General features: G+C 51.2%; 1 protein-coding gene across 6 annotated transcripts; it reads left to right on the top strand.

The window, feature by feature from the left end:
* On the top strand, window positions 1-26,862 carry LOC101794933 (mucosa-associated lymphoid tissue lymphoma translocation protein 1). 6 transcript variants are annotated; one of them, XM_072043537.1, is made up of 16 exons: window positions 1-241; window positions 801-889; window positions 1,050-1,147; window positions 1,604-1,722; window positions 2,067-2,220; window positions 2,877-3,055; window positions 4,541-4,637; window positions 6,550-6,576; window positions 7,396-7,599; window positions 11,980-12,157; window positions 15,710-15,784; window positions 16,370-16,497; window positions 16,769-16,900; window positions 17,017-17,168; window positions 22,906-23,031; window positions 24,564-26,862. In XM_072043537.1, exons 1-16 carry the CDS (start codon window positions 209-211, stop codon window positions 24,888-24,890), a joined length of 2,118 nt encoding a protein of 705 aa, XP_071899638.1. In that variant the 5' UTR covers window positions 1-208; the 3' UTR covers window positions 24,891-26,862. The 6 variants fall into 6 exon arrangements, with proteins under 6 accessions (XP_071899638.1, XP_071899640.1, XP_071899643.1 ...); XM_072043538.1 differs by lacking the exon at window positions 1-241 and adding an exon at window positions 465-673; XM_072043539.1 differs by lacking the exon at window positions 801-889 and having other exon boundaries at window positions 10-241.
* The last annotated feature ends 562 nt before the right edge of the window (window positions 26,863-27,424 follow it).

The following is a 27,424-nucleotide window of genomic DNA, read 5'->3' as shown; positions in this document are numbered from 1 at the left end:
GGCTTTCTGCCCTGTCCCGAAGGGTCTTGTGCAACCTCTGTGCGGGCTGGCCCAGCCACACTTCCCCTGGAGCCCTCGTGATAGCCAGCCCAGGCGGTGGGGGAATTTCGTGGCGGAAACAGCCCAGCAGGTTGTCGTCAGTGCGGGCTGGGTCTCGCCACACTTTCCCCAGCTGAAGGAGTGGGGACAGCACGGCTGGGGTACCACCATGAGCCCCCGGGCGGTGGCCTTGGGGACAGAGGTGGGGCCGGCCGTGGGGATGAGGGGAGAGGGGCTGGGGGTGGTCGTGGGGATGGTGCCGGGGGAGGCAGTGGGGATGGGGGCAGAAGCAGGAGTGGGGCTGGAGATGGAAGCGAGGGGTGGCAGAGGGACGGGTGAAGACACCCGTGGGGACAACGGGGAGGGGACGGGGACAACGGAGGGGACTCGGTGCGGACAACGGAGGGGTTGGGGATGGGGACGGCTGAACGGATGGGGCGAGGACAGCTGAGGGGACGGGGCGAGGACACCCGTGGGCACGGGATGAGGACACCCGTGGGCAGCCCCGGCCCCGGGCGGAGCCGCCGGGCTCCGTTTCGCTTTCGGAGCGGGGCTGCGGGGCGGGCCCGGCGGCGCGGAAGTGCGGCTGTGGGGCCCGGCAGGGCCTTCCCCGGGCGGCGGGGGCCGGCGGCAGGTGAGTGCGGGGCCGCGTCCCCGCGTCCCCAGCCCGCAGCGGGGAGACCCCCGGGTGGCCCCTGGAGCACCCCGGGGGGCCGCGGCTGGGCGAGCACCCCCCGGTGAGCGCCTCCGCCTCTCCGCAGGGCCCGCGGGAGCCCGGCCGGCTCGGGGAGCCGGAGCCCGGCGCTGCCCCCCGAGGACGGCGGCTCCTCGGAGCTCACCATGCCGGCAGGTGAGAGCCCCGCGGCTCGGCTCGGGGAAGCCACCGCCGGGGGGAGCGGGGAGAGCGGGCGGCTGGGGCTCCGCCACGCCGCCCCGGGGTCGGGCCGGGGGACCGGGGGGGGTCCGGGGGCCGCCTGCCCACCTGGTGCCGCTGCTTCTCCCCTCCGCAGGTGCTCGGCGGGGCCAGGAGCCGCCTGCCGGGCCGGCAGAGGGCGGCCGGGGCTGGTGCGGAGCGGGGGACGAGGCGCCGGTAGAGCGATGCAGCCAGGTGAGAGGCGCTGGGCACGGAGCCTCGCGGGTCAGCCGTCCAGCTCGGGGTGGTGCTGTGTGTTTCGCAGCCGGCAGCACGTTGGGAGCGGCGATGCTGGGGTCAGAGGTTGGGTGAGCTGCACCCAAGGTGCTGCTGTGAGTGCACCCAAGGTGCCTCTCACCCCGCTGCGGCACAAAGCGTGCACCGCAGGGTGCTGCTGCCTGTGTAAAAGCTCGCTGAAGCCGCCTTTAAAACAGCGTGGCAACCTGCAGGATGTCAAGCATCCTCGTTTTTCAAAGCTTCCCTTCCTCAGTACGCCCTGTCTGCACTCGGGGCCTCGCTCCTGTTGTGAGTGGTGGAGCACCGTGGGTTGTGCTGGAGGGTTTCTCCTTGGAAGGAGAAAAAGTGACCCACGCAGTGCCTCCCGGGTTGTGGCCGTGCTCCTGTTGCAAGCTCGCTCCTCTTTCTCCGTAGCCATTGTGATCACCGAGCAGCCGGTCTCCGTCTCCGTCCCCGTCGGGTATTCCTTCACGCTGCGGTGCAGAGCCGAGGCTCGTACGTCGCTACAGTACCAGTGGTTTTGTCAGCGCCAGGTAATGCTGTGAGCAGAGATTACCCCAGTCCTTGTGCCAGGCTTGCCCCCTGCCCCGCAGCATGGCGGAGACAGCCCTGTGTGGGCAGACTGGGTGGGAGGCAGGGGGCTGGGAGAGAAAGGAGGGGGGGGGGCAGGATGCAGTTACGTGACCATGCTAAGGGCTTCAGCAGGTGCCATGGGGAATGCCATCGAAAACGTCCTTCTCCCTGTATCCCTGTGGCAGGAGGAGGTGACAAAATGAGGGATTCCTGCTTTTCCTGCTTTTAGCAGGAGCCTGCTGGTCCCTTCTGCTGCCAGCAGTGAGTGGCAACTCGCTGCCCACCACCTGTGTTTTCCCTTTAGTCTGTCTGCTGCCAGATTCCTGGTGCTACCAAGCAAGACCTGCCCATCACTGCGCAGCAGACCCAACTCTACACCTGCAGAGTCAATGACCTCTACAGAAACGCCGTCTTCTCTGACTGGGTGAAGGTGGAGGTCCATCCGTGTGTTGCCAGAGGTACTAACACGTCTTGTAGCTTTTCTCTGTTTTCTGCTTTGCACAGATACTGCCAGACATCACTACAGCCATCACTCTGTGCTTCCTGGGACAGTGTGTCCTCCCAGCTTGAAAATCACTATACAGAAAGATCGCCCCAGTGATGTGAGCATGCAGGTCTTAGCCAGACTCCTGTGTCCATGCTGTGGATGTTTCAGGTCCCTGTCATGGTCCCAATAACCCCAGCTGTATTTACCTGCTCTTCCTGTTGATTACTCGTCATGGGTTTATCAGAGGGAGGTTATACTGGGTGTGTGTTGTTTTGCATTGGACAGAGGGACTAGAAGAGGCAATCTATCAAAAATACCTCTGGGTGTTGGCTGCACCCTTGACAGGAAAGGGTGAGCATCACCAGGAATCAGGGCATGTTTGGGACTGGGAAGCACAAGGCAGGGCTTTGGTGTGTCATGTTCTGTTGTGGGTGTTGCTCTCAAGGATTCCCTGCAGAAGGGTGCAGTGGTGATGCTGCAACTACAGCCATGCCATGGGATGGCATCTCCTGGTGCGGATGGAAAATGTTCACTTCTCTGGCAATGCACACAGACTGCAGGGTACAAAAATATCATTGTTTTCTCTTCTCATGGATGGGGAACCAATTTTGTGTTCCTGCTTCATAGGACTGCTCCCTCAGCTCTGGCAAGGAGAACCGGTCATCATCCTCAACCCCACTGAGCAGAAGGTGGAGGTTGGGAAGCCACTCCTGCTGCAGTGTGCTGCCATGGGGGTCCCAGCCCCCAGCTACCAGTGGTACTGCAATGGGAACGTGCTGGAACACCAGAAGAAAAAAAAGCTCTGGGTAATGTTACCTCGGGATGGTTCAGAAACCTTGGCTACGGGGCTGGGTGATGGGAGAATCCTGACGGGACGGTGAGTGTGAGAGAGCTTCAGAAGCCTTAGAGAGACTGCTGAAAATTCTGTGCTGTTGTCATCCTTGATAGGACAGGTCACAGGCCTTAAGCCTGGCTCTTACCTGTGTGTAAAGGCTCAGGCACGCTTTGATCTGTGTGATCAGGTGAATGGGGTCAGAAAACAGTCTCTGGTTGCCTGTCCTCCCCCTCTCATCAGCCCTTGAGAAACAACCTCATGCTGAGCCGTGTTTCCCTGCAGCCCACAGATTACATCTGTTGCTTTGATAGCCCTGACTGAAGGATTATGGTTGAAGAGGGAATACATGTTATGGGCTTCTTTCAAAGCTGTGGATGTTTCTGTAAGAAATAAGAGACTGATGCCTTGTGCTGGCATTGAGGGCTCTCAGCAGGCCTCTTGTGCTTTTTTGCAGTGGCCCAAGAACAGCTATTGTATGTACATGCAGGGGGCTGCGGGTGTAAAGTGATGGAGCTGCAGGAACAGTGTCTGCCTGCAGGAAAGCTAGAAGGAAAAGTGGTTAGTTACAACAGGAAAGAGTCAGGGAGTCAGAAAAAGGTCTGGTTTTGTGGTTGGTCACTGGCTGAATCAGTGCTGTCTTCTGTGCAAGAAAGGTGGATTTCCTCCTGGGGCATCACTTAAAGCAGGGTAAAGAGAGCCAAGCTCTTCCTAGGTGGTGTTACAGGGGACAGTGGCCTCCAACAGAACTTTTCCCAGGGAAGTTCAGCGTGGGAACTAGGAATAGATTCTTCATTCTGGGATGGGTGCAGTGGTGCAGCCTGTACACAGAGAGGCCACAAGATCTCTGTCCTCAGAGGTTTTCAAGACGTGTCTAGGCAGAGCCACAGCTGCTTTGACCCGCTTGTGCCTTTAGTTCCTCTCTGGGCAGGAGGCTAGGCTGGGCTGGAGAGCTGCAGAGGTCCTTGCCAGCCAGAACTGCTGGCACTCTTGTCCTGCTTCAGGAGGGATGGATATGAATTAGAAACTTGCTAGAAGAGAGCAATGGGCGTGATGGATATCTAGAAAATGCCACCTAAGAGGAAAAATGGGCAACCTTCTGATGTTGGCCACGTGCTGTCCTGCTAGTGTGGTTCATGGGGCAGAGTATGGCTATGACACAGCGTTTCAGGGCTGCTGGATAAAGAAAAGAGGGCATCTGGGCAGAGCATTCCTGCTCTCTAGAAGCTGGGGTTTGCAGCAAACATTACTGTGTGGCCTTACTGAGCTTCTTAGGAAGACAAAAGTCATGGAAAAGATATCTTAGATATCTTTCTGAGGCGATAAATGAGGTTGCAGGAAATACATGTAGCTACAAAAATATGTTTTATTCCAGAAACAAGGGTGCATTTGTCAGATACTGTTGAGAGGGTGCAAACTGTCACCATAAATAATGTGATTTAACTTTTGATCTGTCTAGATCACCCACGCCAAAGTCAGTGACTCCGGCACGTACCTCTGCTGTGCCTCCAATAGCCACGGAGAGCACTGGACCAACGCAGTGGACATTCACATAGGTGAGCAGAGCCAACCCACATCTGCTTTGCTGCAAATCATCTTCTAGCTTGAGAAGTAATTGCAGGATTTTAGTGCTCTTGCCTGGAAATGCCATGCCGGTGCAGAAGGAGGCCAGTGCCAGGGTGTTACCCTGGGGCTCACTTTGTGCAGGGGAAGCTGCGCTGAGGGGTGTGGGATTAGAAGTAGGGTGTATGGCTCTGCCACTCACACCTTTCTCCAGCTTGAACAGACTTTTAGTAACACAAAAAAAAGACCACTGGTTTTAAATAACACTTACATGGGGAGCGGAACATAAGACACTTCAGAGTGGAGAGGCAGCATGGGGCTCTGCAGAAACCCCGGAGTGTCCTGGCAGTCCTGTGGCAGTTGTCACAGGAGCAGCCTGCAGAGCACAATTTCACACCCTGGATATACTGGATGATCTCAGCAGAGCTGCGTAAACCCTACTGAGCTGGGAATGCAGGCATTGGCCTCCCCATGATAAATGGGACCACTTGATAACGGGGTTCAGATTTGGCGAGGGAAGTGGCAACTGTAAAAGAAAAAAAACAGCATTCTGTCTGCCTGGCTGTACCGCGGCTTGGGATGCTGCTGCGTCCTGTGGATGGTAGGAAAACAGCCACATTAGGATGCACTCTCTGGTGCTCACTGCAGTTTTTCTTGCCTTGCCGAGGTGCTGGTTTAGTAGATCCCGCAACAAATTGCACCGGGGCCCTTCACTAAAACTAATTCACAGCCTTGCCAAGACGAAGCGATGTGCTCAGACGCGTGGAGCTGGAGAGGATGGTGTTTATTTCAGGAAGGTTCAGCCCCATCGGGCTAGCAGCCCGGGGCTGATGCAGCGTGTGCTGTGTGACCTGACGGATCCTGGGGAGAAGATGGATCCCCGGAGCCTTGGGCATGCTCCACCTCCAGTGTGATGGCTGCTTTGGCCTTCTGCCTTTGCAGTGAGTCAGAAATAGCTTTGTGGGCTCTTTACTCCATCTAGAGATTTTTCTATGCTATAAACTTCTCATCTGGCCTTACAGGCTGTCTTTAAAACCTCTCCAGGGAGCAAACTGGTCCTGTATAATCAGGGTGTTGCGTACTCTCCCTGCCTTCTTGCATCTGGCAAAACAGCACCCAGGAGTAACAGTCGGCATGAAAGGGACATCAGACTGGGTTGGGTTCAAAATGCTACGGCTGAGTAGCTTTAAAATGCAACAGGTGGCTCTGTCAGAGGGCAGAAAAGGACAAATAGGCTTGCTCTGATGGATGTCCAGGCATCCCTGGAGCATTACCAGCGCTGTCATCACTGTGTGTTCAGGTGCTAAAGGTCTTCCAGGCTCATAAGATTTATGCAATTAAAAATATGCCCTTTCTTCATTTAGAGCTTATAGAGTTCCAGGCTTTTCTCCTGTGCTGGATTTTTTGTTTTTTTAAATAGGGAAATCTGGAGCTTTTGGGAAGCACAGCAGCCCAGGCAGGGCTGGTCCAAGCAGCACAGATGTCCTGATAGGCACCAGCTCCTCCACACCGGCTCTCCTGCCTGCCCCTTCTCTCAGCTTTGCTTCCTGGCTGCTCACACACAGGCACCCTCCTTTCCGACATGCCCTACCTTTCAACTCCAACCACTTGCCATTCCCGTTTGCTGCTGACATGGGGTTTCAGGTCCCTCCCAAAGGCCAGCTCAGGCAGGCTCCTGAAATCAGCAGACAAGTGTCTTCAAGGTTACCAAGCAGGCAGTGAAAAACTTGCCCAAGGAGCAGCCTGTTTTACTTCTACAGATGCGGATGAGATGCAGATGCGCTGCCTGATCCAGCTTTGCATTGCCAGGGGCCACAGGAACAGGTTTCCGACCTGTTGTGGGGGCTGGCACTTGGGATGCTGAGTGCTGAGCACTGGTTTATCGTTCCCCTCTTTCTTTTCCAGGTTCCTGTCGTTCAGAGAAGTTTTTTGGTGAGTGCTGTCATCGTTTCTTCCTGAGCAATTATTCCCTTGATTAAAAGGCAAGCTCCAGGGTGCATGGGAGGGCAGGGCATAGGGGTGCTTTTCTTGCAGAGGCCATTTCAAGCCTTTATGGCTGCATCGTCACAGGCTCCGCTGGCTCTGCGCTCTCTGGATCAGAGCTGTGAGGCACAGGATGAGAGTCTTTTTCCCTGCCAAGACCTGATCAGTCTCAGCCAGTGGAGTAAGATTATTCCTAATGAGTAACCCAATCTCAACCTCCGCACTTGCCAAATGACTTTACGAAGTCTGGGTCACACAACGCCTTTTCCCTTCTTTGAAATACCTCCTTGGACCAGAGCAAAGCTCCTTGCTCCCACAGCTGCTGAAAGCCAATCTGATTTTCCTACAGGGGAAGCTGGGGGCTAAAATGAAAGCAAGAGCCTTGGCTTTCCCTCCTTCAGCCCTGTGGGGGGAAAGGACCTCTGGCTCAGAGCTTCCCCCTCCCAGGCACCGCCAGCATGCAAAACAGTCACAGTAGGGCTGGTGCCAAATAACCTCAGTAGTGCAGATCCTCCTCCACTCTGTGGTTTTGCTTTCCACCTGGAAACTTTTCCGGTCTTTCTTTCAAAATGATGCCTTGCATGTTTTGTCGAAGTGTTCAGAAGGCTGAGGGCTTTCTGGAGGGCACTTCAGGCTCGTGACAGGGTGAGGTCTAACCTTCCTGCCTAAAAGCGAGAAAGATTTCCCCTGCCCTCACACCAGCCGAAGGAAGTGAGACCTTGCCACCTGCTGTGTGCTTACAGCTTTTTCACTTGGTGTTTCTGTTAGCTACAGGCAAGATAGCACTTTTAGTGGGCAACAACCGCTACCAGCATCATCCAAACCTGATGGCTCCCGTCACAGATGTGTTTGAGCTGAGCGTTCTTCTGAAGCAGCTGGGCTTCCAAGTTGTCTCTCTTCTGGACCTGAACAAGGCTGAGATGGTGACAGCAGTCAGTCGGTTCCTGCAGCTCCTGGGAAAAGGAGTCTATGGTAAGGCATCAGTTTATGTACACATAGCAGTGGTTGATACAAGGGAGGAGCAAAAAAAAAAAAAAAAAAAAAATTACCTTTTCTCTTCAGGTAAATGTTTTGTCTAGGTTCCAGGCAAGCAGAACAGGTTTTTCACTGTCACATGGCTACCCTGTGGCTCAATTAGCATGGTTTTCTGCTGATGTTTTGGGGAGTTAGTGCTTCCAGTTGGGGTTGGGAGAGGGTGTTTTAAAATTCAGGAGATTGTTGATTGCCCCACTTGGCCCTTTTCCAGGACAGGAGCTCCTGTTGACCTGTGATGGCTACAGCTGGCCACATTTTGCTTGTTTCTCATTCCTCATGGTCCAGCTTGAGCCTCTGACAGCCTTTTTTGCAGAAGCGCATTTTCCCAGCTGCAGATGGCTTTGGGGCTGGGCTTCAACGGGAAGTGTTCCTTAAACATAAAACCAAAGAGCAGATCTTGTGGGTCTTAAAGCAGGTGTTCAGATTTTGGTGGTGAAAAGTCGCTTCCGTGAGGTTTCTAAGGGTCTTCCAGCCTGACGGATACCCCCAAAACACCTGGCAGATTTTTTTTTTTTTCTTTGAAACCTCAGCATGAGGCACAGCCTGCTTTGGGAAGTGCTTACCGTCACCACCCTTTCAGCTGCATGGCGAACCAGGGTATTGAGACAGCAAAAGTCAACACAGGCCAATTCCAGCACTCGGTGTGAGGTTGGGAGGTTGTGCAATGGATAGGGACGAGGCCACAGATGGAAACATTGCAAAGCTACCTTGTTCCGGGAGGCACTGAGTCACTCAGGGAGGCTGAGCTGGCAGGGAAAGGCATCATGCAGTTATTGCTGCTCCAGCCGTGTGTCATCTGATGACAGTGTATTCCTATGACTTCACCTGCAGCTTCCTTTTGTGGTTGCTGTCTGAAATCCCCTTGGATCTCAGGCTTTGCCTCTCCTGAGCCAGTGTCCTCCCTGGGGAGGTGCTGTGCTTTTTCCATGTCTGTGTAAGGCACTGCCATTCCTACCTGGTATCTGTAGCACACGAGGACCAAACGGCATTATTTTCCATGGCAATTCCCCTGTTTTCGTAAGCAATGGAGAAGAAAAGGATTTGGAAATGGCGAACCTTTCATTCTGTCATGGCTTATTTAAACTTCCAGTGCTTTTCTGCATTTGTGGCCATTGATCCTTCCTGGCAAAATTGATTTTGTGCAGTGGCAAGGAAAGCATTAACAGCTGAATTACTGAACCTTGATAATCCTCAAGTGTTTGCTAGGCATAGCCTGCTTCAAATAGTAGTTTTCTTTACAGCTTTCTAAGCTGAGTGGTCTGCTATTATTCTGAGGCAGTGAACCTTGGCACAGGCTGGTCCCAGCACTGTTTGAGTGGAAGACTCTTGCAGTAAATGGGTGGCATCCAGGCTTAGGGTGGGGTGTTGGGTCAGTCCGCCTGCTGATTGCCCCAGGGCTTCTCCACCTGAACTGTGCTGCATCTCGCTGTGATGCATCTGCCAGTAGTTTTTCGGCTGTTTTCTTGCATGAGATTAAAAAAACAGGTGAAGCACAAATCCTTTAATTACCTTGTCTTGTTAGTGCATATTTACAAGGAAGTCAACAACTCCTTCTAAACCCTATATACCCATCTTTCAAGGCACTAGCTCCAGGATAAACACCTAGAAATGATTGAGAAATTCAGGTTTCATGCAACTCGTACATGCTGGATGATGGTGGTGAGGCTTCTCCACCTTCTTCTTGAACTGAAGTCCCTAAAACTGGACACAGGACCTAAGCGGGGTCTCCTTAGGGCCAAGGAGAGTGCTGAGAACTTCCCTTGCCCTGCTGGTCCTCTGTCTCCTAACATAGCTCTGTTCCCAGGTGCCGGCTCATCATTATCAGGGTGTCTGCTGTGATCCCAGGTCCTTATCTCCAGGGTTGCTGTTCAGTCAGCGCTCAGCCCCGGACAAAGCACAGCCTGGGGTTACCTGCCCGAGTGCTGGACTTTGTGCTTTTTTGTTATTGAGCCTCATCTGAGATTTCTCCATCCCAGAACAAAACCAGGCTTCATTGTTAGGCACAGAGGTATCGTATGTCTGGATGTTTGAGGGGATTCAAAGGCTTCTCTAATTCACTGCATGGAGGTGGTGGCTCATCTGGCTGCTTTTCCTCCAGACCTCCTCTTAGAAATGGTGATTTTGAAGGCCCCAGACATCCCCTGAATAGTCTAATTATATAGTCCTCAGATAAACAAGGAATCTCCCTAGTGGTTATTTCAAGCGTCCTAAAAAGTCCTGAGTCAAAAAAATAATGTCGGAAATGCAATAAGAACAGAAAGTTACAAGCGAAATACTAGGAATAAGCTGTCATGCGTTAATTAAGCATCATGCTGACATTTCCTGTATTATAAGCAGTGCCTGGAGCTTCCCCTTTTTAATTTGGTACTCGGAAGCTTGTCTCTGTTCAGCAGTTTTGACTCACAAGATGTGGGAAGAGCACTGAAATGTAACTCAGGGAAAAAAAAACAAAAACAAAAAACAGCAAAACAAAAACAACACCTTTTCCCCCTCTAGGCAAAATGTTGACATTCCTGTTCAGGAAGAGAGATTAAGTCCAGGAAAGATTTGCAGCAAAGTTGTTCAGATGATGTAAAGAACCTGTCTTTCTGTTTGAACTCAAGTCTTTGTGGTTTATATAGCACAGGGAGCATTCAACAGTGTATTCAGGGTGCAAAACAGGACCCCCAAAGTTAGGGGATTTAATGATCCCTTATGGGCTTTTCTGTAATATTTCAGGTCTTTCCAAGTGTCGGTGACACTGTCAGGTAAAGGATGTCATCACCTCCATTTTATGTACAGAAATGGAGGCAGACAGACAAAAGCCAGAACTGCTTGACTACTTCAGAGTCCAAGCCTGAAATGCCTGCATCTGATTTTTCCAGAATGCTTCCCATTTTATACTCTTTTTTGGAGCAGGCTTTTGAGGCTTTGATTTGTGAATTATGAAAGTTTAAAACTGCTGCAAGGCAGAGCCCTCTGTCTCGGGCTGGCAATCCATAAGAAGAGGAACCCAAACCTTGTGGGCATCTGTGAAAACATCTGTTTGAGTAACTTTCCATCGTACCCTGAGAATGGAAACCCCTGCTGACTTTAGGCCTCCATACGATGAGATCATGCTTTCAGTCCTTCGGCTCCTGCCCCACTCATTGCACCCCTTCCAGCATCAGAGATCAAAGTGAATTTTCTGCAAACTACAGGGGCAGGAAGAGGGGAAGGGAAATAGAGGAGAGGTTACTTAATGAAGCGTGGGCTTTGGCAGTGAATCTGGCTTATGAATTTCTCTTACTTTTGCCTCTTAGCTGCTTGTTCCCATTTCTGACCTCATTCTGCACTGTCCCTCAATTGCGGTAGTGCAACTGTTTGCGTCACCTCGTGGAGCTATTTTTAGCAGATTTCAGTTCCCCAAGCTGTCTTTCGACAGCATCCCACAAGCAGTTTTATCAGTGCTGGGAAGGGGCAGACAGCCACTGCACAGCTTCTTTTTGGGAAGCTACAGCCCAGCTGGGGGTCCCTGGGCAGAAGGAGAGCCCCACGTGTGCAGGGGCTGGAGAAGCACCAGCTTTGGCTGTGTCACCTTCCTCAGTGCTGTCTTTCCAAGCTGGATGTTCCCATGTTGCTGTCTCTTGTACAGGCAGAAACCGTTGTTATGTTTCATATGCTCGAGAGTAAAACTCAAAACCAAAATTCACATTGGATGTTGGACTTCCCACAGATATCTGGATGAGACATCTGACTCCTCTCCCACCTTACAGGGCTGGTATCTGGCTTGAGATTGTTGAAGCCCGTGGTTTACATGATCCGGACATCTGGAGAACTCATCTCTCTGTCTTTCTAAATCTCATTTTCCACTGGCTCATAGTTGTATAAATGCAGGCTGACTTTTCAAACCAGAGGAGTGTTTCCCATTACCTAAACCGCTGATAGTCTCTCCTCCAAAACTAGGAAGCTGAGGTGTTTCTTACTTAAAAGGCTGTTAATGTGTTGTAGCACAAATGATTACATTTTAGCATCCAAGCCTGGATGTTGTAGCACAAATGATTACAGTTTAGCTAATGTATGCCCAGTGACTTTGGTGTCTCCTGAAGAGGGGCTGGAAACCACAAGTACAGGAGGGCTTCCTGGGGCTACTGTCAGCTCTGCTGAAGGGAATGAATTTGGAAAAAGTTGAAACTGTGAGGCTAACATTGCTTAAGCTCTCTGTCTGTAAGTGCTCCTGGTGTAAGTCTGTCCCATGCCAGTATCCCTGAGCGTGGGAGGTGGAAGATGGCCATGGGAAGCTGGTTACAAGCCTACAGGTTTGCACCGTGACTCATCCTCTCCTCTCCTTGTTTCCAGCTATATTCTACTACGCTGGGCATGGCTATGAACATCTGGGGAGGAACTACATGGTCCCCATTGATGCTCCACAACCGTATGCCCCTGAGAACTGCATCAGCGTGCAGAGGATCCTCCAGAAGATGCAGCAGCAGCAGACGGCCCTGAACCTCATCCTGCTGGACACCTGCAGGAAATGGTAGGGTGCTCTTCCCCCTTCCTCAGTGGGGCAGGCAGATTGTGGCATCTCGAGGGCTTGGGGAAACAGCTGCCAGCCTCATCCCCCCTTCAGCAATGGGCTCCTGCACAGCCACGTGAGATGTTTGTCCTCTGTTGCACCACTGAGGCCTCTGTGAAAGGTTATCCGTCCGTGCCATAAAATCAGTAAGGCTGTCAGGTCTTGCAGGGTCTCCCGGGAGCACAGTCAGTCACGTGCTAGATGTGGTTTTGTAAGCATCAGATCCTGCCTGAGATGTGCTGGAGAGAAGGGGAATGACAAAGCCTGACAAATAGAGGCTATTCAGGCAGGTCAGCTGCAGTCTGCAAAGGGCTGGCTGCGCTTTGGCATAAAGTGCTAGCTGAAACTCAGCATAGCTATAGTACGGGTTGGCCTTTTATGTCTCAGCCACCTGCACTGACCCACCCGGCCGGGCAGGCTGTAGCAGTGTCCCCATGTCATCTCACTGAGTTGCCCTGCATGCTCAGGCCATTGAGCTCATCTCTTTCTCTCGGCTGTGTTTTTGTTAAGATCTCAGTAAGAAGAGGCAACACAATGTGGAAAATATTTTAAGCCATGCCACTTGATTTTACTGGCCTTAAAGGCTTCTGACGTCGTCGTGTTAAGTGGGACCAAGGCTGCTGCTGAGGTCAGGAATTGGCTTTTTTCTTCTCAGTGTAGAAAACCTATCATCCTGCCTTGGCCTGCACATCTCCATCGTGCATCTTGTGGGCTGCAGAAAGTTACTGCTTGCCCATTTCCAACAGAGGTAGTTAGGCTTAGCCGGTAGAAGCTGTGATTGTTTCATTTATTTGTGGCTCCTTAGGTGGATTTACTGGACAGGAAGGGCCTGGAGGTTAAAGGCAGAAAATTCTCCCTCTTTCTTCTGTGGTTCCTGCACTGAGCAATGGAAAGGCGGTAAAGATTTTGATAGCACTGTCCCAAAAGAACTGCTAGCCCCTGGCAAGACTTTAGGTCTTTGACATCTTTTAGCTGCAGAGCTGGGAACACTTGCTTCGAATAGCTTGCAAGCTGGTTGCACTGGGACTTACCCTGCATTTGCAGCTCTGAGTTGCCAACACTGATAGAGCTTGCTGTCCCTGGATACATGCCCCAAAAGCCCTGTGGCAAAGCATCCCTCTCCTCCTGCTGTCTCACTGCCTCTGCCAGCACGCAGTGGGAGCAGAGCGCCTCGATTCCCTGCCCCGTGCTGCTGAGAGCCCTTGCTGAGGGGCACTGCTGAATCATCAGCCCAGCTCCTGCCAAATCCGAGGGTGGAGGTCAGGCCAGGAACTCACCCAAACGTCAAATGCTCCACCTGGAAAGAGCAGGGCAGTGCTGCACTGGGGTTTCTAACACAAACAGCGACAACCCATGAAGTGGCTTTAGGGCTGATACCTCCGTCCTTGGTGTCGCTGGCTGTTTATGTGCTTCGTGAATTCTTACAACACTTTGGGAAAAGGATGCAATGTGAGATCTGCTGTGATGTTTAGGCATGGTGATGTGGCTGTTTTTCTCTCTTCCTCCCCCAATCTCACACTTCTTTTCTACCCTCTCCCACAGCAAGCGCAGCACTTAGTGCAGAAGGTGTTATCCCTGGGCTCACAGGGAATTGCGGCAGAAGCTCTCTGCCCAGCTTGTTTTTCTTAAGAAGTCACTGCTTCAGCTCAGCAAAGCATCTGGATTTCATAGATGCATATGTTTACAGCACTCAGTAAAACAGGGCTCCCAGGGCCCCCTTTCCCAACACCCTTTTGGTTTAACTGATGTTGTGAATTGCAGATAGCTGTTGTCTTTTGGTGGCTTGCCCAGCTGTCCGTGAAGCAGGAGGAGCTGTGTGTGTGCTAAGAGGGATCTCACGCGGAGTATCTCTTCGCCCCATATGTCGGCATCAGAAATGCCAAGGCGATGAGAAATGCACGGTCCTTTGCCAAGCGGTGGCAGATGTTCAGCTTCAGCACAGAACGAACCAGGAACAAGGAGCCTGTGTGTAACCTAGTACATTTATGTGTTCATTTAGGGTGGATGCGATTGCCTCTTCCAGGAATTCCCTGATTTATGAAGGTTTCTAAAGTGTGCTGCTTAGGACAGGAGGAGGACACCGTCTTCTGTCTGGGGTGCAGATCAGAACCGGGTTGTATGAGAAGTGCTGTATGAATGAGCCTCTATAGGGCCTGAGGCAGGAGGGAGCTCTGCCACCTTCTCTGATGTCAGACATCTTCCTGTGCTTAGTCATGGTCTGGAAAAAAACTTTGTCTTCTCATGGGGCAGGGAACCATGGCCAGAACTTCTGCTGCATGCACCAGCTGCATCTGGAGCTGTGGATGCCTGCTGATGCCATCACAAAAGGTTTTCTTCAATTTTTGTCTGTGCAGCCTCAGGTGGATGTTCCCAGCATGTGGACAACAGGCGTATTTTGGGATGTGCTGTCTCATTTCTTCTTGGACCTGGCATCCCAGATTTCTGTATTCATTTAGGAGCACCTGGGAGGCAGATAAATCTCTCCAGTCAGTGTTCATATTTAGAAGTGTATCTCCTTTTCAACATTTTCTCTTTTGATCATCTTTAGAAAACCTATACAAGCCAGATGAATACTGCCATTGAACATCATCTACAGGCTGTGCCGCCAGCAGTAGGTAACTCACTGGCTGCTGGCAATACAACGATCCCTTCTGCTCTCTTTAGCATGCCAGCTTCAGCCCCAGCAAGCTATGCTGGAATTGAATAACACCAAATAATGCCATCTTTGTGCCTGGCTTTTATCCCTGTGCGATTGGGAACAGCTCCAAATCACTGGTGTAGACCTCCTACCTCAGAAGCAACCAGTGCTTGTGCTCTCCAATATGTCTTGATTTGGGCGAGCTCCTAGGTAAGGCTTGCCAAGAGTGCTACCAGGACATCTATTTTGGTGGAAACCAGGACTATCACTTCAGATATAACTGATTTTGAAAATAGCAGGCCTGTGCTCACCCTGGTGTCAGAACCAGCTTCCAGCTGTACTGATCCCATCCCTCAGTGAGACCTGGCCATGTATTAGCTTTGGTTTCTTGGGGCAGAAGGTATGTGTGTGGGCTGGAGGAGAGCTGTGGAGCACCCCAGAACCCTGAGACAGGCAGTCAAGACATAACCTCAAGCTGTGCTTTGGTGCACACCTCCAAGTCCTTCAGAGCCAGCAGTCCCTTGCAACCCCCACATTCTCTGCAGTGTGCTGCTGCTTGAATTTGTAAAAAACTAGCCTCAGAAGGGAGGAGGCATGGTTGCACCCACAGCTCTAGGCTCACTTGCAGGATAGAGAGCAGTTACCAGTGTAGATAGCTCAGAGGTGACCCTGTCTGCTCATTTTCCCGTGGTTTGGGTTCTTAGGATTCCTAGCTTTAGTTTCAGTTGCTGCCCCAGTAACATGAGTATATTTGACATGGGTGTTAATATTATTGTCATCCACAGGAGGTGGATTTTGTGGAGCACACTGGCTGTCCCTTCCAGGCACACACTGTTGCTCTCAGCACTGACTGGTACTTTTATCTCCTCTTACAGGTACAACCTAGAGTGTGCCCTCTCCCAGGTACAGCCGCTGGAGCCCTGGGGCAATATCGTTTATGGCTACGCCACGTAAGTATATTTTGCTGTGCCCACACTGTGACACAGGACCAAATCCTGGCAGGAGCTGGCACTTTCCCAGCTATTTTCATACCTTCATGCCTGGGGGCTTTGGAGGCTTGATACTGCTTTTCTCATGTTTTCTCTGGCTCTTATCCTATCTCTAGCATCTCCTGTTTGAACACTTCTCTTCCTCCTGCCATTGCTAGTGGTAGCCTGTTTATCAGTTACAGGTTACTTGTGAAGGTGGCATCAGCTCCTGTCACCTGTCCTAGACCTGAGCCTGATTCCCAAGGCATGTGTGCCATGAGCAGGTCACCAGAAGCCTCCCGAGATGAAGATGAGCATCGCTTACTGCTCCAGTGCTAGCCTTAGGGGCTGCTCAGCTGCTGTCACCCAGCGAGGCTGACAAAAGAAGTTGTGCTCTTTTCTCCTGTCCCCTTTCACCACTTCTTCCCATCCCATGCCCTTCTCATCCTCTCTGAGGCTAACATCAAGCACTTGGCAGTATTGTGTGAGGAGCTAACTCAGGCTCAGCCAACAAACCCTGATTCCTCCCCGTTGCAGAAAGGTAAAGATGAATCATTACCCTTACAGGTGTGAAGATGCGGAAGCCTATGAGTTGCAGGATGGGGAGTTCAGCTCTGGGATCTTCATGAAATATCTGAAGAAACATATTTTGCAGGAGAAGAAGGTTACACACATGCTGGAGGATGTGTTAGAAGGTAAAGGAGTGCTTTTAACCCGAGTTAGAAACAATTTATTTCAGCAGCAGGGATGAGAAGAGAGATCAGCAGAAGCCAAGTTCCAGCAAGGGGGACAGTGAGGATGAACACCCACACTTCCCCTGCCCCCAAAATCAAGTTTTGGGCCATACCCTGTGGAAAGTTTTAATAACCTGGCAGCGGGACCAGGATGCTAATGTTGGGTCTGAAAGGCAGGGTGGCAAATAAGGAACCTGGAATGACCCTTGTGCCTCTAAATTGTCTCCTCCAGACATCGGCCGGGATCCCTTGGTCACTGGGAAGCAGGTGATGGAGATCAAACACACTCTGAAGGAAGCCCGCTCCCTGACAGACCCCATCTGCCCCCTGGGAGCAGCCGTGGAGCGCTGGGGATGTGGCCACGGTGAGCTGTGCAGGGCTGGAAGGAGCAGGGGGGTCGCTGTGCCCCTCAGAGGCACCTCTCTGCAGCGGGATCACTGGAGGAACTGCGTGCTGACCCCACTCTGCTTCCCCTTGCAGAGCCACCGAGAGAAACAGTGACATTCCCCTGCGGGGCACGGGCAGAGCTCCGCTTCCAACACCTTTTCTCCAACGTGATGTCTGTCTGCGCCAAGCTGCAGGACCCCCCGGCCCACATCACTGATGCCCACCTCATGCTCCGCCAGCCAACCGTGAGTCTCAAATGGGGAGATGCTGGTCCCATTCCCCTCTATTCCCACTGGGGCAGGAGGGGGAGGGAGGGTTGTGGTGAGCCCAAGGGGTCCCAAGGGCTGGAAAAGGCTGAACCCATCTGAAACAGGATCCCCGCCACTGTTACTGCTGACACCGCCTCCCTGCAGGAGCTTTGTGCTCTTTAAATGCTCCTTCCACACGTCAGTGGTTGGCAGACTGCCTGCCTTGCTCCTAATGCATTGTGAAAAGGATTTAGTGCCAGTTTCAATGCCTTTAACCAGTTACTCGTCAGACTGATTTCTGGCCTGCCTGATTAAATTATTGCATTTAATCTGATTGAGATGAAGAGCCTGTCTGTTTTCTGCGTTTGGAAGCAGGTCTGGCTTTCTGAACGATCCCGTCTTAACCCGCTGTGCTAAAATATCTCAACGCAATGATATATTCTCATGGACTTGTTCCCGTTTGATCTATACCAGCTTCCTCATACCCCTTCTCACACCTTTCCTAACAGACCATGCTCACAGCGTGGTCTTTTCAAGTGGCCTCCACGCTATTGCTAAGGATTTAATTCTCTTGCTGGTCCTTTTTGCTAACAATCTTCCTCATTTTTCTGTAGTCCCTTTGCTGAAGCGTAGCATGACTCTGGTGGATCTTTTGGCCCTTGCTGCTCATGGAGGGATGCTGCCCCTAAGCACGTTGTGGTCACTGATGCGGAGCAGTGCGTCCAGCGGGAGGTTTGGAGCCTGATCCTGCCCCTTAACAAAACCATTTCATCATTTCCCCTTGTGAACTCCCAAAACACGCCTGAAAATTTTGTGTGTGGGTGCGTGTGTCCATGCCACAGCAGCGCTTGTGGGAAAAGGGAGACCCATCTGCTTGCTCCTGCACCCCAGACTAGCGCAAGAGGGATCAGGGAGACAAAAAAGGGACCCAGGAAAGCTGGAGTGGTAAAATCCCTGTCCCTGTCTGCTGCATGGCGGTGCTAGCCTACACTGACCTCCAGTGGTGTCTGCTGACATGGCAGCACATCCCCACACCTTGCAGTTCATCCCACCCTGAGGCCACCCACGCTCACCCTGGGGACCAACCCAGAGATTCAGGGGTGTCTGCAGGAGGGCGCCTGGCTCCTCTGGGGATCTGGGCACTCTGGCTGCATCCTTGCTTGCCAGGGACACTGAGAGGAGCCAGAGGACTGTCTGAGCGCACTGCTGAGATGCGGGAGCTGGGGGCTGAAGGCAGGCAAACACAGGCGTGATGTGAGGTGTATGTTTTAAGCCCTGGGAGATGAGTCCAGGGGGCCGTTTGGCTGAGGAAATGTCAGATTTTATGACATTTGCCATATTCTGACTACCAAAGTGACTTCAGCAGAGAGCTTGGGCTTGATGTAGGGCTTGTCAGAGATAATTATGATGAGCTTTTCTAGCATTGTTTCATTTTCTTTAATTGTCCAGTGGTAGTGTTCTTTCCTGTCCTTTGTCTTGCATCTTCTTCAGAGAGAGAAGCTATTTTAGGACATAGGTGGAAATGAGTAATGCTGAGAGCTAAGACATTCCTTTTTTTTTTCCTCTGTACTGTTTAAATACCTAATTTTTTAAACTTTTGTGTTGAAGCTCCATATTTTCAAGTCAAGTCACTTGATCTGGAGCTGTTTGACCTAATGGTCTCCCCATTTACCTTCTCCCCATATTATTTAGAGTGTCTGAATCTCTGGGCCCACCAAAACTCTGGCCTTGCCAATTCTGGGGCATCATCCTCATTAAATAGTACGTTCCATCATGGGGAAACATTTGTCTGTAATTACGAATGGAATATAAATATTAATTCAGAAAACCCTTTTCTCCATTTCCTGACTCCTAGCCAGCCAGAAATGATAAAGGAGACTAATGGAAGGAAATACTTGCCTGTGTGCATTGTAATTAGATTGTGGAAGTCATTGGCGCAGGAGGCTACAGAGGCTGGGAATTTAGCAGAGTGCATGTACTTGTGGATAACAAGTTGCTGTCGGCAGAGAAGCTCTGAGTCTCGTATGTCAAGGCTTTAATTGATCCCTTGAGACTAGGTCACTCCTTGCCCAGATGAATGTCTTGAAGGTCACCAGGCTCAAGAGCTATTTTCTGTGAGATGCAATCCAGGAGAGATGAGAGGTCCAGCAGAGCTGGTGGGGTGTTTTTTTTTGTTGCTTTTTTTTTCTTTTTTCCCTCCTCTAAGCTCAGGAATCCCAACGAGCAGGCAAAGGCTGCAGGAAGCCTGCATGGATGTGCCAGGGGCTCCTAACTGAGCTCAGACATGACAAGCAGGGATGCGAGAGGTAGAAGGAAGGGCAGATGGCACAGGAGGACTGTAGAGACATGGATTCAGAAATGGTGTTAGGAAAGCCAAAGGCTGTCTGGAATTGAATCTGGTGGCAACACGAAGGGCTTCTACACCAGCAAAGGAAGGCAAGTGAAATACAACCTTCCTGCTAAATGGGTCACAGACCCTGGTGACACAGGACATGGTAAAGGACAAGGTACTCAGTATCTTCTTTGCCTCAGTCTTTACTGTTCAGTGGCCTTCAGGACTCCCAGACACCAGAGAGGAACTCTGGGGCAAGGAGAACTTTCCCCTGGTGGAGGGGAATTAGATCATGGAGCACTTAAAGAAACTAGGACATAAACCATGCCACGAGTGCTAAAGGAGTTGGCAAATGTCACTGCGAGGCCACTGTCAGCTCATGGTGGTCAATGGAAGTTCCTGAGGCTTGGAAGAAAGCCAGCGTCCCTCCTGTCTTTTAGAAGGGCAAGAGTAAAGATCTGGGAAGGTGATGGAGCAAATAATCCTGGAATGCATTTCCAAACACAGTAAGGACAAGGTGTACAACTGGAATCAGCCAGTGTGGACTACAGTGTGGACTACCAAGGGGAAGCCGTGCCTGATAAGCTGATAGCCTTTGTCGAAAGGCTTTTAGCAGTCTCTCACCTAACTTCCTCATAGACACGCTGAGATAATGCTGATGAGATAACAGACTAGATAAGTGGATGGAAAACAGACTCAATTGCCAGGTTCAAGAGGTTGTGATCAGTGGCATGAACTCCAACGGGAGGCCAGTCACTAGCAGTGTACCCCAGGGATCAGCACTGGTGCCAGTCCTGTTAAATCTTATTAACGATCTTATTAGATGTTAAATCTTATTAACAAACTGGATGACAGGTCAGAGTATATTGCCAGCAAGTTTGCTGGTGACACAAAACCGGGAGAAGTGGCTGATGCACCATCCAGGGGAACCTGGGCAGGCTGGAGAGGTGGGCTGGCAGCAACCTGATGAGGTTCACCAAGGAAACTTTTCTACTCTCAGGGTGATTGGATATGTTTCTTCTGGAAAACCAGGGCTGTGGCTTTACTTTCAGTTTTCATTAATGACATCAGTGATGTGCCACAGCATGAGCTTATTTAATGTGCAGATCCCATAACATGGGGAGCACTGCAGTGTGCTGAAAAAACAGGGTTGGGTTTTAGAAAGATTTGGATAAGCTGGAGGTGCAATCTGACAGCAAGGCTGTTACTTGGCAGGTGCAAGGTCCTGAGCACAGGCAGAAGCAAGCACGAGAATAAGCATGGGATGGGAAATGAGTCAGTTGCTCTGGTCAGTCCACAATGATTGGTGCAACCAAAGCAGGGCAGAAAGCTCTGCCAAGAGCTCCCAGGTTTGTGTGAAGCCCTCTCTGGCGCTCAGCGTTGCTGAGGCTGGAGCAGTGGGTCCTTGTTTGGGTCAATTTGCTCCCCCGGTCTGTGCCAGAGAGAAACAGCACATCTGATCTGGATGTTCAATGCCAGGGAATGGCTTTGTCCCGTTCAGGGAGGCTGCGTGGTTCTCCCCATCCCAGATTCCTGGTGCTGCTTGGCTTTTCATGCACCAAGTCTTAACTTGCATTGGAGTCTTGTATTCGTGCTAGTCACATCTGCAATATTTGTTTTTTTCTTAGGTTGAAAAAAAGGGTAGCCCAGCCACAAGGGGCTTGACATAGAACGATAGATGTTCAGGAGAAGAGTCCCATACATTAGAACAGATCTGAGCATCCCTGCCCTGCTGGTGTGAACCAAATTAAAATGTTAGTCGCCAAAGATTCAGTGACCACAAAGGCTGATAATGCAATTGCAAAAGCAGGCACTTCGAAGTCATCTGATCCACAGCACATCCGTGGCTGCAAGGAGAAAGAAGGGGACATGGCCCAACCCCAGCTCCAACAGGCTGATGGATCCCAGAGAAGGCACTCATGGACAGAGGTTGTGGATGTGGGGATGCGCTGGGGAAGGCAGAGCTGCAGAAGTCAAAAACTGCTGTGGAAGTCTAGCAAGGTTCAAAGATAACTTTGGCACCTTCGTAACAGTCCAGAGATGCTACTGAAAGCACTGAAAGTTGGTGATTTTCCCATGGCAGGAGGCTGGCAGGGTAGGCTCACCCAAGGCCGGGCTGACTGCATGCTTGCCCTGTCCTTCCATCGCAGTGCAATGTCAGCAGCTTCAGGTGAGGTGAAGCTGGCTGGGTGCGGTAGGAGCACTCTGCTCCTTTTTGTGGTCCTCCTGCTGAAGCCCTGCGTCGGTGGCTTCCAGGCTGCTCCGCTTGGTCCCTCTGTTTGGTCTCCAGGTGTATCTTAACCCGGCTGCTGAGTGCAGCACAGCAGTGGCTGAGTTGAGGGAGCTCGGAGCAGATACCTGATGTGATGAGCCAAAGAAGGAGAGGGCAGGAGAGGGCAGTGTTCGTTTGCAGAAGATGCTCTGCATTGCACTCTGTCTTCTGTTTCAGACTCAGTTTATGCTGGCTGAAGGAACCGTGAGGAGGCTCCCTGAGCAGGAGAGCTGTTCCATCCTCCTATGAGCTGTGTCCTCCCTTTGTTGGCACAGCCATCCCCCTTCCTGCAACTCCATTTGCTGCCCTGATCTCTCCTAAACACCCTCCAGGTTATCTTTCCAGTAATGAGTAGCCAAGTGCAGTGATGGGATTTGGCTTTGCTTTGTCCCGAGATAAATGCTATTTCTTCAGCCTGCCTCTGGCCGACCTGCTGGATCAGCAACAGACAGCTGATGGGCTGTTTACTCCTGTTCTGCCAGCCTTGCAGGCAAAAGTGACTCTGATGCCTGTAGATCCCAGCCAGCATTTGGGATCCAACATTTTAGCTTCCACCCCTGGTATTCTGGCCAGAAACAAATTGCTTTGGCCTTTTGCAGGCCAAAAGGGGAGGCTCCAAGAGACGATGGTTACTGAATAGGATCTCATAGAGAGGGAGCTGTTCTGGAAAAAGTTTGAGTAATTAGGGAAGAATTGACAGTTCTGTAGATGGCAGGGGCTAGCTCAGCACCCAGCACAGCTCAGAGCTTCCTCCAGCACTGCCTTCAGAAAACTCCTTCCTCCCTCGTCGACACACCCCTTACACTACAGGTGGCTGTGATACGGGCTGTTGCTGCTATCTATACTGCTGGAGACCCCATTACACCACAGATTTCCTGTTGCTGCCCTCAGGGGATGTTTGGCTAGGTTTTCCCACAAGGCGTGTGTGTAAAATCTCTGTATTTCTGCTGTTTGCACTCTGTACTACTTCCCTTAGGGTACGCAGCATTGCCCCTAGCCCAGGTGGCAAGAGCACAGGCCAGCCCTGGTCCCTGCCGTGTAGAGAAGCAGCATGTTTGATGGGCAGTTGTTCCTCCAGGCCTAAGCTGACACTGAAATTTCCTTACATTTCCTTTGTCTTTCTGACCCAGGAGGTGGATGATGTGGCCAACCTGGAGGAGAGCCGCCCGGATCAAGTGGAATCTCTGCTGGCATCTGTTTGCAAGCAGGAGGAGCAGGACTGCATCTTCCAGCTCTGTGGACTACAGAAAATTCAGGTAGAGGGCTGCCAGAGGGCTGCAAATCTCTGTTGTTCCCTTGCTCCCTCACACAACTGGTACTCCCCATCCCCACTGGCTGTGCCCCTCTGACCATGCATTTCTTGGCTCCATGCAGAAAGTGGCCAGCATCTGGGCTCAGACCCTCCTGTGTTGCAGTGTAGTGCCCATATTGATGTTAGAGGAGTTTGTTGGTCTCTGGGGCACAAAAGCTGATTTCTTTCTCTTGGTTTATCCTGTCCTTCTGTGCTGTCTGGCCAGAGAGGCTGTTCCTTGCCTGTAGCAACCTCACAGAGGTCAGGACTAGCCCAAATGTTTTGGGTGAAGGGTATCTCAGTAAGCATTGTGCTTGCCTGAGAGATGGGCACATAGGCTGGCCAGGAACTCGAGCAGCAGGAGAGTTTATCCCCTGCTGTCAGAGTGATACTACCAAACCTGGGCCAAACTCTGCCTCTGGCACACTTCAAAAGACTCTCAAACTATTTAAAGACCATGAGAAGGCAGAATTGCTAGTTGCCTGCCTTGTCTCTTCCAACAGATTCTCTCTTTGCAAATAGCAGCATGCACCTGCTTTCTCCCTTATTTTTTTTCTCCCTCTATCACCCAGCCAGTGGATCTTGCCAGGTGCTTATCTGCTCTGCTCCATGCAGGCTCACCCTGAGCGTTGCTCTCGAGCTGCTGTGTGGATCTGCCTACAGCGAGCTCCATTTGCTGAGAACAGTACGTGCCTCAGCATATGGCAGCTCTTTCAGCCCTTGATTGTTCCTGGAGCTCTTTTCTTGAACCCTTCCCAAGCTGTTAAATGCAGACATGAGAGCTGGACCCTGTGTTGCCTGCCAGGCACACAGGGAAAATCTCCTTGCTGCATGATACATTTCCCTGCTTTGTACAGCCAGGCATCTCAGGCACAGCCCCATGCTAGAGTTTCACGTTCAGGGATTTGGCTGCCATGAATCTGCTATTTTCTGATTTTTTTTTCACCGTATTTTATAGAGATCTAAAGTAGTGCTAGACTGCAAATGGATCCCTGCAGAGCATTGCTGTTTTAAACTCTCATTTTTTACTCTGTGATGTGAGTTTTATATAAGTGATTCATATCCCTGCCCTTGCACGCCTCCCTCTGTGTGTGTAGTGCTGTACTGTGGCCAGGACAGACATCATGACCAGGACAGATGTCATGGCCTTCCTCGTGTGGGTGCAGTTTGCCTGGGCGCAGTCCCTGTCCCCTCCAACTCCCCTGCACCAGTGCCCTGGGGTGATGCTCTCCTGCACTGATAAGGTCTTAAGTGAGGTGGCCTGATCTCAGGAGAGGTCCTGAAATCCAGAAACCACGGCTCAGGCCCTCGAATGTCACAAGCGTACATAGCAGCTCATCTTCTGTGGCAGCAGCATTGCTCCAGCACACCACAGCATGGGGCTGTGAGCCTGTAGAACAGCCAGCAGAGTCCGTCAGGATTTTTGACTGAGCAAAAAAGCTCTGTTTCAAGTCTTAGTCTCCGAATCACCTCGTGTCTTTTGCTCTCCCCTTCTAGGTGGATGTGGTCTTGCAGTTGGATTTGCATTACACCCAGCTGAGCACAAAGAAAAGGACTTGTGAAAGCCTTCAGAAAATCCTCCCAAAATCTCTGCTGGGGCAGTTTTTCAGCCAGAGGAACTATGCTCAGCCAAAGTACCAGAACACTCCTGCCTGGGCGGACCCGAAGGGGCAGCAGGCATCCTTGAGGACAGGTGCTGGCCACAGCTTGCCCAGCAGCAACCCCTCCAACTCCAGCAGTGAGCCAGAGGAGAATGATGAGAGCAGCCTGAGCGAGCTCTGCTCAGCATTGCTGCGGGCTGGCCCCGGGCAGGACCATCCTTGACCCTGCAGGCTGGCGTGCTCAGCTGAGGGGTGGCTGCCTTGTAGAGGCAGCAGTTATTCAAGTGCTAAAGACAGCAGAATTTATCTGCTTCCCAGCCGCAGCAATCGCCCTGTCCAAATGAGGCCAAGGCTGCTTTTTTGGAAAGGCTTCTCCCATCTGGTCCTGAAGCCTGCTGGAAACGACCCCTGTTCCACATGAGGCTGTAGGCCAAGGAGTCGCTGTCACGTCTGGCGGAGGACCCAGCCACCCGACAAGCCATAACATCTCCAGACAGAACCCAACAGTGCTCACAGTCAAGGGCACGGGATGATGTTTTCTGCGGATCGGAGTTTGTGAAGCAAGTGCCTGAAAGCGAGCGTTGCAGCATTAATTGTGTTGAGAAGCCCACAAACACTACAGTCCTGTGCTACAGCAGAGGCACCATCTCAAAGGCCGCAGCTGCTGTGACTGCTTGTGCAAAGGACACAAGGAATGACCAAGGGACCCAGATAGAACTGTGTGAATGTGTAAGCTTTCCCCTGGGGTTGCACTGGGGGTTTCCTTCCTTCCAAATCCTGCTTGTGTCCAAGCAGGTTTTAAATTATGTGTTTATATATTTCTACAGAATGTATTTATACTCGAGGCAAGAAAAGTGCTTGCTAGGAAAAGGAGGCTCAGACATCCTGTCGGGTGCATGTTTACAGTGAAGGCTGGTTTTCCGTCAGTAGTAGCCCCTGGGCAGGTAAATTTCTGCATGCCCCTTGTAGCATATTACATTGGGGCATAAAAGGGTGTTAGATTCTGCGTTGTCCTGAGTTCCTCTCAGATGCAGAGGCTCTACATGTGGGAGATGGAAAAAAACACGATGGAGGAGGAAGAATCTCAAAAATAGTTATTACTGTGACTGTTTTTTGATGTTGTGGTTTGGTAGGTTTTGTTTTCTTTTGTAAGTGCCTGTCTCAGTGTGCATGCACTGTGGGCAGCCTGAAGCACTACTTTCTGTGGAGAACCAGCCGTCCAGGGAGGAACACAGGTGAGGAGGCCCAGCCTGTGTGGTTGCAGTCTCCTCCCTGCCTGCTTCTCTAATTTTTCTTTAATAAGGATTGTCCTGGGAGGACAATCAAATAGCACACGGAGGCCAGTGACCCTGTTGAGGTGTGGGATCTCCATCCCTGGAGACGGTCCACTCCAGACTGGAGAAGGTGCTGGTGAACTGATGGAAGTTGGCCTTGCTTGGAGCATGGAGCTCTACCAGAGAGCTCCAGACATCCCTTCTGGCAATTGTGATCCTGTGGCAGGAGGAATTTGGAGCTCAAAGACTTCTTGAGAAGTCAAGGATGGTGGGGTGGGATGGGGAGAGTGCCCGAGCTCTCTCCGCTGTCTTGTTCTAAAAGAGGGCTGGGGAGAACATTTTCTGAGTTTTGGTTCTTCTTTGGCAGTGAAGATAACAGCATATCAGTGTACAGTGGGGACTGCCTATTGCAGCATGGAAAAATATGAAATGCTTCTTCCAGATAAACCATCCTACAAATGCTGGAAGCCTGTCCAAAGAGAACAGAGGAGGCTTTTATTCTCCTCACAGTGAGTAGAGCCAAGGGAAAGAAGAGAGGCCCCATCTGGCTGAAGTCTAGAAAGCCTACTAGGAAAAAAATGTAAAGCTCCAAAAAAAAAATAAATTACAGGATGAAGTTTAAATAAGATGGGCTGATAGAGAAACTAAACCAGAAAATAATAAACTAATTGAGGGGAGAACCAAAGATTAAATCACCACCAGCAGAAATTTAAGACAGGTCAGTGGGAATTGCTGTGGAGCCATTTAGGAGGAGTACAGTACTCAAAAGGAGGGATTATACACACCCTTCTATACCGGTGGGGCAAAGTGTGTCTCTGGCTCGTGTAATTACGGCAGATGTCATCTCATGTGAATGTTAATCTCATTCAAAGCAAGGCTGTTTATTTTTTCTAAATAAAACACTTGGTGTTTTTGAATGCATAGTTATGTGCGGCTCTAAGTTAATGGTCTTTGTTTTTCCCTCTAAGTGCCAGGGTGTGACGTGTGGTTTAATATTGCCCTAATGCTTTTTATGCTTTGAACTGTGTCTTCTAGGATTTTATGCATGAGGACTGCTTCCTTTAGGTAACAGTATACTGAAGTGTGGATTTAGCAAGTGGATCAAATGTCATTAGATAGGATGAAATAATGTCAGATGAAATGTAGAGATAAAATCATGTCAGCATTCATCGTGAGTTATCCCCCTCCTTTGTAAAGGGTGGCCCGCAGGTGGCAGGGCCAGGCTTAGCAGGCCTCCTGTCCTGGTGCCAACTGTAGGACGGGGACTTGTCTCCCTCAGCAACTCTCCTGTTCTTCAGTCTTGGCAGCACTCTGCATTCACCCTCGAGGGGGTCCTGCACCTCCTTCACACAGAGGTCAGGGTCATCCCCAGCCAGCCTGATGGTCACTCCCATGCGGGCCTGGATTCATTGTAGGAAAAGCTGAAGCTGTTTCTCTATTCTTACCGTACTGTACCCTACTGTACACATGAAGTGCTGTGGTG

This window comes from Anas platyrhynchos, chromosome 11 (genome assembly GCF_047663525.1).
Source record: "Anas platyrhynchos isolate ZD024472 breed Pekin duck chromosome 11, IASCAAS_PekinDuck_T2T, whole genome shotgun sequence".
NCBI lineage: Eukaryota > Metazoa > Chordata > Aves > Anseriformes > Anatidae > Anas > Anas platyrhynchos.
Note: the sequence above shows the minus strand (reverse complement) of the source record. Positions and strands in the feature narration are given on the sequence as shown.

Bases quoted from the DNA above. Each gene is read 5' to 3' on its own strand.
- LOC101794933 (XM_072043537.1), top strand. From the start codon at position 209: ATGAGCCCCCGGGCGGTGGCCTTGGGGACAGAG. The intron at 12,158-15,709 runs GTAGGGTGCTCT...CTCCTCTTACAG, and splicing joins CTGGACACCTGCAGGAAATG to GTACAACCTAGAGTGTGCCC. The intron at 15,785-16,369 runs GTAAGTATATTT...TTACCCTTACAG, and splicing joins ATCGTTTATGGCTACGCCAC to GTGTGAAGATGCGGAAGCCT.